The 13,234-nt window shown below is 41.3% G+C and overlaps 1 protein-coding gene across 1 annotated transcript; it reads right to left on the reverse strand.

Annotated features, from left to right (window-relative positions):
- Window positions 1–4,965: 4,965 nt before the first annotated feature.
- LOC103182168 (stromal cell-derived factor 1-like) lies at window positions 4,966–11,047 on the reverse strand. The gene is made up of 4 exons (XM_042337081.1): window positions 10,777–11,047; window positions 8,801–8,918; window positions 7,512–7,586; window positions 4,966–6,664 (listed from the first exon to the last, which is right to left on the reverse strand). The coding sequence occupies exons 1-4, from the start codon at window positions 10,841–10,843 to the stop codon at window positions 6,649–6,651; spliced, it is 276 nt and encodes a 91-aa protein (XP_042193015.1). The 5' UTR covers window positions 10,844–11,047; the 3' UTR covers window positions 4,966–6,648.
- Between the last annotated feature and the right edge of the window lie 2,187 nt (window positions 11,048–13,234).

Raw genomic sequence — 13,234 nt, forward strand, 5'->3', positions numbered from 1 at the left:
TCCACTGTTACTCTTCAGTGGAGGCATTCCAAAGGAATTCCTTTGGGCGCTTTATAAGTTCCTATCGCTTGGTGCAATATTGCTGTTTGGTTGAAAACTGGCATTTTTATTATCTGGTCTTAAAATGTTTAAAACATTTCAAGGCGATTGAATTATTTTGCCCACAAAATATATAGTCAATTCACTTTACAGTATATCCTGTGAAGCGCTTTGAGATGTCTCAATGACGAGATAAGGCGCTGTATCAAATGGAAGGTTTATTATTATTATGTGCAGTGACTGTTATTAATCTAGGCAAACACAGCAACCATGAGGTGAATGACCATGATGTGAATGACCATGATGTGAATGACCACCATTGGCCTGCTTTTATGTCCTGCGCCTATCCTCCCCACCATTGGTAGTCGAGCTTTCAGCCATTCTGCCAACACTCTGTGCAACTCCATCCCAAAGTCTCTCTGACTCATTCCCTTGCTTTCGATCAGCATTCTCCCTATCCACCCATCTCGAACACGGGTGCCCATCCAGCATTGTTAAACACTTTCAGGCATCCCCTCAACGTAGAAGGTACTGTGTAGACGTAAATTGTTTTTTATTGTATCTGTGTACACTGTAGCACAAGAGTGTCGCTGCTTTGGGAGGACCATTGCAATGCTTCCACATACAATAGTATCACACCAGATGTGATGTGCAGCTTCTCTGGTGGTTTCTTGTGTCAGCTGAGGTTGTTATTTTTTATTGGGGGTGTGGTGAAGGGTTGAGCTGCCCGTTTAATGTCTGCGAGGTGAGGGTGGAATGTTATGATATACTAGTAAATCAGTTTAATTATTGAAATTCTATGGGATTGACTGGAAATGTGGCCAACTACTTTTGCAGTTGGTTATTCACATAACCCTTAACACAGTGCTTGGCACTTATGCCTGCGACAATTGGTTCTGTACAGATGTTTGTCGCATGTATTTGCAAAGGGAAAAGTAAAGCTGATAGGCATGTGTTATATATTACAGTACGTGTGTGGTGAATACAGTATTGAGACCATATGCTGTGCTGTACATGGAGACTGGTCTCCTGAGTATCCTAGGCTATAATTATGAACTATATTTCCAATTTCTTCAGTCCTCTCAATAGACTCCCTGGAGGTGTACCTGGTACATTTATTGATATGTATTTAACTTCACATTCAATCAAAACAATTGCAGGACTGTATTCTGATGAATTACCAGCTTACTTTGAAGTGGTCTTGCAAATATCTTATTACACTAATTCATTGGAGATAATTGTGTGCAATAAGTCGCAATAGTTCCACTCCAAAGAAATATGTTGCTCATGTTTGACTCAAGGCCATTTGGTTCTCAGTATTTTCTTGGGAATGGAACAGGGCGGTAACCTGATTTTGCTCAGTGAGTAAATGAGTCATTAAACATTGGATAGATCCTAGCATCTGTCCTAAATTGACTCATTTCACCCGAAACAACAGTACAATTAGGCTCTGCGCTCCTCGTTAGAGAGGAGAACATTCTGTCAGTATACTCACCCCTGACTGTTATTTAGAGGTACCTCTAATACATGAATTGTGGACACCGGGTGAGGCAAGATCGAGCTCAGTTTTAGTGCATGTGTGTGCGCGCAACCTGAAAGAAACTGGGATTCAGCTCTGTTACAGATTATAAGTGTGTGTGTGGACATTGGGATTGACTGGGATTGAGCTCTATTATATTCTGTGTGCGCGTGGGTGTGGATGCCAGTAAAGCAGGATCAGGCTCTATTGCATTTCTGACACTTGTGCCGAATTGTACTGAAGAATGATGCCAATTGGGCAAGGTAGCACTTATACAGCACCCTTCACATAGAATAACATCTTGGAGCGTTTAATCGACAGTAAGTAGAAGGAGGGTGAGAAGAGTCTATTTTTTTTCAGGAGAGAAGTGTGAGAAGAGAAAACTGGGGAGAAGGTGAGAAACGATTGGCGAGGAGACAAGATTTAGAACTAGCCAATCTCAGGAAGTTCGAATCCAGTGGTCAATACTTTTACACCCTTCAGCGGAGAGGAAAAAGTTTCCCAAGTGCATTGCAAACAACCACCTGCCTTTCACCTACTTGACCCGACATTTGTGATCAGCATTCTTCCCTCTCCCATAGTTACACTGACTGAAACTGGAAGTGAATTCCATGTTTCTCTTGCTTTTTCAATTTCCTGTAAAGCTCTTCTCAGCTGCTCATACTAAGTCCCAGTTGCATTCTTTTGACATTCTCAATATCATCCAGTACAGCTCATTGTTCAGCTATTATGTGTCAGAAGTATCAACGTTGGGAGGAATGGGGAATCTAAACAGCTGGTTTGTTAAAGTTTAGTGATAAATATAGATAAAACCTAATGATATCTCTTCAATTTAGATGAAGAATAAGAATTAGTGCTACAGCAGATTGAACTGTGAACAGTTTTAGAACATTTTTGATGTTTTTTTGGGTTCTTTGCTTTGAGTTCTGTTTGTGATGTTTATTGCATGTTATTTGGAAGTTATTTGGAAGAACAGCCGTGATGAATTAACTTATCCAAACTTTTGAACCTCTGTAGAGATTAAAGAATTGCTTAACCAACTTGGGGCACCATTGCCATCTATCATATGCACTCTATACTTGTGGTGCGCAGTGTTTACATAGGAATCAGTGAACATGCACAGGATGCTAGCAATTCCCACGGGGAGTGGGGGTGAGGAAGGGGGGAGAAGGGCAAGAGAGAAGAAGGAGTTCAAAACTTAGGATAGTGTTGAGAATGAGGCCTTAAAAAACACTTTCTCCAAATTGGAACAAAATATTGAGTATTTTTCTTCTCTTTTATATGTCTTGTACCCACTGTGCAAAATAATCTACATGTGCACACATTTCCATGTGAATGCTTTGGAGCGTTCAACAGATGTGAGATAATGACAGAACCGGTCAGGTTTGGTTGATGGGTTTGAGTGCCTGGTGCAGTACTTCGTATGCCTGGATTGCCATTGGATTTGTTTGCAGTGATGATGTTACGATAAATTAAATCCAAGGGCATAGGCTCCAGTTATTAATGATTATAATATAATAATCCTTACATTTAATAGCGTGCTTTTCAAGTCAGGAGGATGTCCCAAAGCTCCATAGGATTTACTGTAAAGTGTAATGATTGTGTACATGTGGCCAAACACGGCAGCTAATTTGTCCAGAGTAACGTCCCCCAAATAGCCATGGAGTGAATGACCAATTTTATTTGGGGTATTGTTGTCCTTGTCCCTGGGATAAACTCCCTTCTCGAATAGTGTCTTGGGGTCTTTAACATCACCTGAACAGGCAGACAAGACCTTGGTTTGAGGTCTCATCCAAAGGACGAAAACAATTCAACCCCCTCCCCCAGCACTGCATCGGAGTGTCAGCTTAGACTATGTGAGTTTAAGTCCCAACATGGGACTTGAACCTACAGCCTTCAGAGATGCGAGCGCCACTACTGAGCCAGGCTGACAATATGGATTATGTGGAGCAGAGCGTTAAATGCTGTGTTGATTCAATTCTTCAGATAATAACTGATTAAGGAACTCACCTTCAGATCCCTCCATGGTCTCACCCCATTCTACTCTGTGATCTCCTTCAACCATAACAACCCATCTGCTCAGTATGTCAGTGTATTGGCTCAACAGCCCCGTGTTCAGCACTGGAGCTTTCCTTTTATTCTGCGTCAGTAAATGCCCTCAGTGGATGTGTAACATTTTCCTCTTGTGCATTTTCTTCTACTCCACAAAGGTATCGTCTCTCCAGATGCTAAGCCAGCTATTTACAGGTTGATCTTAACAAACACATTGGGTTAAATAACCTCTTCCTAGTTTGACGCTTTTCAGTGCAACATTAACAAATTGTTGTGTGCATTGCTGCCAAAAGTCATCTCGTCTTCAACTGGGGTGAGATACAAAAATATATATGTGAAGCTTTTCCAGGCATTAACCATGATCTATTGTCCTGTGCAAACTGAATGCAAAATTCAAACTGTTTGAACCTTACATGGCAATTTCCTCCCGCAGCTCCAAGCTTTGATCATTGATAGAGATCAACAATGAATCACTCTGCAGTCCCAAAACGGATATGGAACGATTTTGGGATTAAATGACTTGATATCAGTTCACTGAGTACAGCTGACATTTTGCAATGTGACCCAAGCAAAACCCTCAGAAAACTGAGCCTCTGGACTTGCATGGAACCCAAACGTGGCACAATAAGGGAATGGCATGTGTAGGCTTTTGTGCTGAGCATGGTGCTGGGTTTATTCTGAGTCTTTATAGGAATCATTTAAGAACAAAATCACTGGAAAAAATCTGTCATATTTTACGTGATGGACACCAGGAAACTTGCAGGGAGTTTCTGGTACCTGTCATCGTGAGGGCTCAAACCTGTGCTTGTTGGATGTCAAAAGTGATTATCCACCTTGAATATGAGGTAAGTGGGTTCTCCTTAGAGCTGAGCTGGTTCCAAATTGACATGTTTGGCAATGAAATTTTGGACTCGAGAAAAACCTTCTGGGGAAGTCTCAGTCATCTAGCACTTGAACCAGGGCATTGGTGATGACAACACAGCCAGGTTGGTTCATCGGCAGGACTTAGAGAGGAAGACCAGTCACTGGAGGTAGGGATTCTTCCCATTCAGCTCCTGCTAACTCTGCAAGCCAACGCCCTAAAAGTTAGGATGGTCCCGGCTGGACAAGCAACAGGAAGCTTGCCAATAAAAAATACTATTTAAGTTGATGTCCATTGTGGGACCGTATACATTTCAAGAGCTGGTTGCCACAGATGTTGAATAATGAATATAGCTACACACTATCCACATGTGGATAGGCATTAGCAACAGACTTGAGTTACAACAATCCATGAGGAATGTTAACAGGTAGGTGATTAACTGAGGGACAACAACTGAAGAATTAGTAACAGCAAGAAGTGATGATACAAGAGAGACTATAAGTAAAACTTTTATTCCGTAAAAAAATTACAAGGTATATGTATAAAAAACAGAGTAGTCAATAAAAGTGTGCTTCAGCAGATAGAATGTGGATACTATAGTTTCATCGCTTACATTCAANTTTTTTTGAAGAAAGCATTATCTTCATGGATGAGTGCTTGGCCAATGTTATTCCCTAAGAAAGGCACAACACACTTATATAAACTACACCAACTTATGTTACCACATCACTGTAACCAAAGCAAATCATCAGTGCCTTTATTCCCTTCCCTGTATGAAACCTACAGGTTTGGCCAAACACTTTTGTTTCATGAAAGCCATGCCCCTTTAACTTTTCACATTTAATGGGATGTTGCGATGAAAGACACACACACAGATACACAAACACACCAGACACACAACAAAAGACAGTGGGTCCGTCCTTGCAGCCATTGTAATTTGGGAAAAATCAATGAAATGTCAATACATGCATATTAAAGAGCTAACAAAAAGCCAAGCTATTCTACTGGAAGCTCTGAATCCCCTTCACAAAACACCAAAACAACAGCTGCCATAAGTTAGCCTAATTTTTTAATTTTAAGTAGTGGGAGTTGTATTGGGTTTCAACTTTTCTAAAAAAAAATTTAAATTACTTTGGTCCTCTGAATCTGTTGCCTCTCTCCCTCCCTGCCAATGATGGGCTGGACTTCTAATGCCTGGTTTCTGCCAAAGCTACTATTCGGGGGTATGAATTACCCAGAGAGGCTCTCCCATGGTGTGATGAGACTGAGTTGGACATGCAATGCAAGAAGACAAGGTTCACCTTGTCTCCTGCATGGTGAGCCCCTCTGTTCCACTTCAATCACAGAGACACAAGAGCACAGATCAGACACTTCTATGAAGGGGAAAGAAAAGTAGAGGCCAGTTAACCTGGGCTACACATCACCTACAAGGAGATGGCTAAAGGGTTTTTAGCCGAGTTTTGAGAAACTCGTTCCCAGCCCATCCTCTTGGCCAAGCAAAGAAGAAAGATTTTGTTTACAAAAAAAACAAGCAGACTTATTGAGCACAGAACTGAGAGAGCTCAACCTGAGTGTGAACATATGAGCAGCTCACCAGTGAAGCTCTTGTTCAATTGATAATGGGGTTCAGAGAGTGAACCCATGAAACTTAAGGTGGGTGTTGGATGGTCTGCAGAAGGATTTGGATTTCATGGGCTGAATGGCCCTCCTCATTCTATGCTTTCTGCTTGAAGCTCTTATACCACTGCAGTGCTTTATTCCTGCCAGTGGGTGCTACCAATTTGATAATGTATTCTGAAAAGCACCATCATGTTGCAAAGCAATATTCCCCATCGGGTGCTTCTGTTCCATTCAGATGTTTGCAGGCACGATTCGAACTAACCTTTAAGCTTGCCTTACAGACAGTTACATGGACCGTACAATAAAATGCACCCGAGGGATAAAAGATGCCAGATTACTTGTCGGCGGGTTCGCTGATAGCAGCAAGTGACAGCTAGCTATACTCAGCATTTAATGCAACTGAGGGAGTGTGTGTGTGGCAGCAATCAAAGCACTAAAGGCAAGCGTTGACCGAAAACATTAAATATAAACACACACACAGCATTTAGTGTGGCGTGATTTTATGCGCAGGATCTGGACAGCGGCAAACAGCTGGATGGTTTCTTCATTGTCCCTTTTACACCTTTGTTATTCTGTAAAATAAATGGTGCTAACGTCAATACAGGCTTAGATGCTTCATTAACCAAGTCAGTTTAAAGCAACCCTTCAATAAAGCTCCTATGGGGAACCTTACAAAAACAGGCTGTAGTGGAGGGTGTGCTGCAGTGCATTCTGAATGCACTCATTAAGTAGGGAAACCTAAATGAGATGCTGGAAGCACATCTAATCTGATGCTTCCTGGAGTCTTTGATCCCAGGAAAATGCAGGATCAGCTGGGAGTAAACAGATGTTTTTTTCCATCATTCCTGAAATAATTTCTCACTGATAGAAAGTGAAGATCATTATTTTATTGTTTATCATTCTTAAGTCTTGCCAATCTCTCCTCCATTCCGCCACATTTTTAAGCGTGAGCGTTATTTTTGTGTGTGTGTGGGGGGTGCGTGGGGGGAGATTGGGGATGGGGGTGAATTGGGTGTTCAGTAATTGATGCTAGGTATTGTTCCAATCTGGATGCAAAGAGTCTGCATCAAGCACTTCCAGATCAGAGGGAGACCGAGCAAAGCTTCCAAGTCCCAGGTCAACTAATTTCAACTTCAGCATCACCCATTTTCCATTGCATGTTGCATTTAGCACTATATATCCCTGTCTCTAAAATCAGATTGACAAGTTAGTGCTCAATTCCAACTACTCTGCACGTTGAGCCCAGACTTACTGAGCTTGGTACTAATTTCCACGGGACCCTTTTAACAATCAAGAAAGAAAGAATTGCACAAGCCATATTTTGCCTCAATAAATCATGTCGGCCCAATATAGAACAAGGTCAAAATATCATTTCAAGCCTGTGATTTTCTTTTAAGTTGAAATAATTTGTGCGCTTACTTGTTCAGTCTCCTTTTCCAAAGGTATTTAAACTTGGAGTTCAGGCAGAGCCTACGGCCACTCTTCAAGGTGGCTCTGTAATAGAAATCAACAAAATCAACATGGAATGAACTGCTACATTATGAGATTGTGCCAGGGCACTAATGCGAGAGCTCTTCACTCGTGCATATGTTTTTTCTCAACTTTCATACGGGTAGAAGTTGCTCAAAGCAGTTCATTTGTACTTTAAGTAAAAATCATCCTTGTTTGATGAATGTTTTGGCCTTATTAGGAATTTAGTCCAAACGTGCTTGGAAAGGTAACTTAGTCTCACTTGAGAGGCGCACTTTGCTTACAGTGTACCTCTTTCCCACATACACAGGTTTCCAGATAGGAATCTCCGTGCTGTCTAACTTTAGGGAATATGATACACATATTTGTGGAGTTTAAAGGTGTCCCTTATGTTAATATTGAATTGGAACAATTGCTTTAAGCAATAAGCGTTGGGCAAATTGATATTGTAATATCATTTCAAGCCTGTGATTTTCTTTTAAGTTGAAATAATTTGTGCGCTTACTTGTTCAGTCTCCCTTGTTCAGAGCAACGCAGAGGTTTGGTTGGTTAAGGGCTTTCTCTCTGCTATTCTTCTGCCTATTATTGTATATGTTACCTGTCATTTACTTATTTGCTGTGTGTGAAGCAGATTACAGTATATTACTGTGGTGTAATTTAGCTGCTTAGTGGATGCAATCATTCTAGTTAAAGTCACACAAGCTCTGGTGGGTTTTGTTTGCAAGATCTTAATAAAATGAAATTAATTCATTTGGTTCAATAAAACCTAGGGTTCGGGCTGCAAGATATTGACAGCTCAATTTATAAAGGTATCCAGACTTTCCGAAGATCGGTCAGTCTATCCAGCGGGTAGATTTGCTGAGCAATATGCTTTATGTATGCTGTGTTCGCTGATTTTAGACAGATAGTGTTAACAGTGCAGACATGGTGGTGTTAACAATGCTCCAATGAGTCTCAGTACTTTGGTTTAGGGGGTTGGAAAATATACCAGAAATCTTTACTCCTCATCACTGTGTGTGGATATAAGGACAAAAGGCCAAGTTCAGCCTGAGCTGTAACTCCGCCAGCCCATATGAGCAATGCCCATTTGAGTGAGGTTAAAGAGAGCGATTATTGATGCAGACAAAAGGCAGAATGATTCGATCATGGTCAGGAGGCACTGCTGACAAGTTATGCACGATGTTTGCTAACACTTTTAGCTGCTTTTCAATATACTCAAAGATTATGAAAGTGCTTACACGAGCTGCAGAGGACAGTTCGGGATGGGGATAATCTGCAGAGCCTTAATGTTGTTCACATTGATGTGCAATGTTCCACCTCTGCATATGCACCTGTTGAGCACAGCAGCCGGTTTCTCTATAAAACCAAACAGAATTATTAGTCAATGGACTGCACACGTAATGCAGCATGCTTGGAGTTTCACCCTCACTCTACTGTATGACAGAGCCCAGGTTAGCTTTTTGGAATCAGTAACTGGTGAAGATTACTTTGCTGACTGGAAAAATAAAGAAAATATAATTCTTACACTTGATATAGTGCCTTTCACGTAAAGAGGACAACTTTTAAGAGAGAAGTAGATAATTATTTGGGGAGGGCAAGTTTGCAGGGCTATGGGAAGAGCACGGGGGAATGGGATTGATTTGGACAGCTCTTTTAAAAGAGCCAGCACAGACACAGTGGGCTGAATGGCCTCCTTCTGCGCTGCATAATTCTGTGATTCGGCACTGACTCCATTGGCTCCTTTTCAGATTTGTTTGCAAATCCTTGGTCTTTCCTCAAAGCTCATCTGCCCCCACCCCCCACCACTTATTGACCTATCCCACCTGCATTTTGGTCGGTTTCCGATCACGGCACCAGTTCACCATGGGATGGGGTATCATATTTATTGAAAACAATAAATATAATACATCAAAAACAAAAGCCCAATGAATAAAGAAACAACGATTGTCATCAATCTTTGTTTATGCACCCCCACCCCCCCCCACCCCCCAACCCCCCACCCCACTCCATCATTCCTTTTTGCTAGGATGTCCCACAAGTGACACATTATTACCAACTCTATTTTTGGGAAGTTTGTGCATTCTAGGCATGCAGCATTGCAACACATACACTGTGTTGCACACTGGAGCAGAATTCCAACATTGATGTGAATCACTGTACCCACCAGGCAGATTGAAATCATTTTCGACTCCTGGCCAGCTTAATTTAATGGCTCCAGGTGAGGTATTATATATTTTTTAAAAAACACACACATACACACTCTGAAGCATAAATGAACTGAACGAGTTCTCGCCAACGACAGACACACCAGTGCATTTTAATCCAGAACAGCTGCAAATTCAGCTCGAAAATAGCCACATAAACTGACTTGTCTTGGGAAAAACTCAGGTAGACAGTGCACCACACAGAACTGCTCTTGTCACACGCCTTGTCATGCTCGTGTGTGTGTGTGTGTGTGTGTGTGTGTGTGGCATCATCAGTGCATCAGTCACAGTAGGTACCACAACAGCCCAAAGCATTTGACAACTGCTTTAATGACCACCTTGTTTCAAGCTTTGCCATTAAAAAGGCGTGTTGCATTCTTGAAACTTCCACCCCCCCTCCCCAATAAAAGCAGAAAATCCCATAAAACTAAAAAGCCATCGCTGATGTGCACCTGGCAGCCTGGACCACTGAACCTTCCTCCAAAAAAATACCCCCCCCCACTCCAAACAGTCTGCATAACAGTTACACAAGGCTCAGTTGTAAGATGCTTAGAGAAAGAGAGTGACTGAGTGAGTGAGTGAGTGAGTGAGACCAATTTTCCATCCTGTTGCTCTATCACAGCAACAATTTTAAAACTATTTTACACCCAGGTTAAAAAAAAACAAAATTGTTGGCAATGGCAAACAGCCACGACTCAACGTTGGGACGAAGACAAATTAGTTGGGAGCTGAGTTCCTATCTTACCTTCCTGTTGGCAAACAGTTGGCATAGAGGAACCAGAGACCAGATTGAGTGTTTTCACCCCTTTTTTTTGTGTGTGTGTGTGTGTGGGGGGGGGGGGGGGGGGGATGGGGGTTTGGTTCTCACTCAGCTTTTCAGTCAATAAAAGAAATAAAAATAACAAGTCAATGTGTGCTGGAGAGAGACACACAGAGAGAGGGAGAGGGAGAGAGTGTTGCCTTCTCCTCTCCTCTTACTTACTTCTCAGCAAAGCTCTTTAAAGACTTACCCTGAGACTGGTTGATGCACAGCACAGCGAGGAGCAGAGCTGTCACTGCACACACCTTCAGACTCATCTTGTGTTGTGTCAAGTCGACAGTCAGACTTTCAGCAAAGGGTCTCTCTCTCTCTCTCTCTCATGGAAACAACGTGCTTTTTGGGGTTGCATTTATATTTAACAAAAACTCCTCCTTCTGCTTCGCGATTGGGTCGCAAGGAATAAGTTGGAAACTCAGAGACAGGATGTAACAATCCTTTCCTTAATCCTCAGAGACCCTACAGTTTGCAGATCGTGAATACCTTTTTTTTGGGGGGGTTAGGGAAGTGGGATCCCACAATTCATTCGAATAATACGGTCAATAAATATTTAAAGAGAATCTAGGAAGTCATTAGGGTTTATAAGCAAAACTGTTTTATTCTCTCTGGGTAAATTATGGGGATTTCCTATTAATTTACTACGTGGTGCAATTTGGCAGTGAGCCACACAGAGTTAGAAACGTTCCAGATTTCATCCCAGCTCTGACCAGAATGGCACTAGTGTTATCCATGGGATGGGGAAGATTGCCCCCATCACCAGTGACCACTTGCTGGAAGGGCAGTGTGGAGTCCTGTAGCTCAGTGGTTAGAGCACTCGCTTTACAAGCGAGAGACCTGAATTCAATTCCAGGCACAGGGCGAAACCTTGGGCAAGTTTCCTTACTCCACACGCCTAATAGTAATCCCTCCAAAACCAAAAACAATAATAAATTGGTCATTTTCAATCTACGACTGTTTGTGGGACATTGCTGTGCGCAATTGGCTGCCGCGTTCCCCCACAAATATACAGTCAATTCGCTTTACAGTGTGTTCTGTGAAGCGCTTTGGGACGTCGTCCTGACGTGAAAAGCGCTATATCAAATGCAAGGATTATTATTATTATTATAGGAGGGATGCCAGAGTGGGTTGTAAGAGCCCCTGTGGTTGAACAGCCTGCGCGTACTTAATGTGGAGAACATGAACAATGTTGACAGGGCAAGGTTGGTAACTGGAGGGTTCACCAGTGTGGTATGACAATCATAATAATAATACTTCCATTTGGCATAGAGCCTTCTCAAGTCGTTAAGACATCTCATAGCGCTTCACAGAATGTATTTCAAAGTGGATCGACTGTGTGTGCGTTTTGTGGGCGAAATAACAGTGTGAGCTTTAGGATAGAAGAATAAACAGAGAAGTCAGAAGCTTTAAGAATTGTAATTCTATCTATCAAAGGGAAAGTTATTCCTAAAATCTGATTTTAAGTTGTATCATTTTGTTTCCCTAACTTAACATGAGAATAAATAATAATAATCCTTGCGTTTGATTTAGCGCTTTATCACATCTTCAAGATGCCTCAAAGCGCTTCACAGAATATACTGTAAAGTGAATTGACTGTATATTTTGTGGGCGAAATCCAGTAGCCAATTGTGCGCAGCAGTGTCCCGCAAACGGTTGTGGATTGAAGTGACCAATTTTTTTAAAGAAATTAAGTCTTGAAATGAAATGCACTTTGTTTCTTAAACTTCAGGCATTGTAGATATTTCTTATCACGATGACCGGTTGCATAAGGTCAAATAATTCTGCACATCAGCCTGGCTCAGTTAGTTGCTGTCTCACCACTACGTGAAAAGATTGTGGGTTCAAGCCCTGTGTTGGGACTTTGAGTGTTGGACTTTGATAATGTAATGCAGTGCTGGGGGACTCTCGTTGTTGGAGGCGGCATTCTTTGGATGAAACATTAAACCAAGGTCCCATCTGCTGTACAGTTCAATGTTAAAGGGCATGGCACTATTTGAAATGAGTAGGGAGTTTTGCTCGCTGTCCTGGCCAACAATCTTTCAGATTAAAAAAAAAGGTTAATCATTTCATGACTGTTTATAGGACATTGTGTGCAAACTGGCTGCTGTATTTACGAACAAACACACAGTCATTACAGTTTACAGAAAAAAATGAGAATCACTTTAAGGCATTCTCAGAGCTTGTCAAATGCAAGAATTATTATTCAATGTAAAATAGATTTATATATAATTGCAATCTAAATGTTTATAGAATTTTAAAAAATAAGCTCTAGGAATCATTGTCTAAACGTACAATCATTCATTAAACTATTACAATCGACCACTTGTAAACTATTGAACTAAACCACTTGTAAACATGAAATCAAACACTTCTGAAACAATAAAATACACCACTTTGCTGTGCAATTGCTGTGTTTAATAGCCTTCATACAAAAAAGGAACAAATAAGTAAATGGACATTTTTCTCTTTTTTTAAACAAATATAATGTTTTCAAATTATGTTGATTCCAATTTGGTTAAATATTTAGTTTAAAATTCTGTAAATCGCACGTGGCAGCTGTGATGCATTTTCCGCCTGTTGTTGTAGGTTAGTGAGTTGCAGCATTATAAGTAACAGAACAAAGGTCACTTTTTATGTTGCAGGTCGTAATACTG

The sequence above is a fragment of the Callorhinchus milii genome, unplaced genomic scaffold (genome assembly GCF_018977255.1).
Source record: "Callorhinchus milii isolate IMCB2004 unplaced genomic scaffold, IMCB_Cmil_1.0 Scaffold7, whole genome shotgun sequence".
Taxonomy (NCBI): domain Eukaryota; kingdom Metazoa; phylum Chordata; class Chondrichthyes; order Chimaeriformes; family Callorhinchidae; genus Callorhinchus; species Callorhinchus milii.

Bases quoted from the DNA above. Each gene is read 5' to 3' on its own strand.
- LOC103182168 (XM_042337081.1), bottom strand. From the start codon at position 10,843: ATGAGTCTGAAGGTGTGTGCAGTGACAGCTCTGCTCCTCGCTGTGCTG. The intron at 8,919-10,776 runs GTAAGTCTTTAA...TTGGTTTTATAG, and splicing joins GTGCATCAACCAGTCTCAGG to AGAAACCGGCTGCTGTGCTC. The intron at 7,587-8,800 runs GTAAGCACTTTC...TTTCTATTACAG, and splicing joins AACTGTCCTCTGCAGCTCGT to AGCCACCTTGAAGAGTGGCC.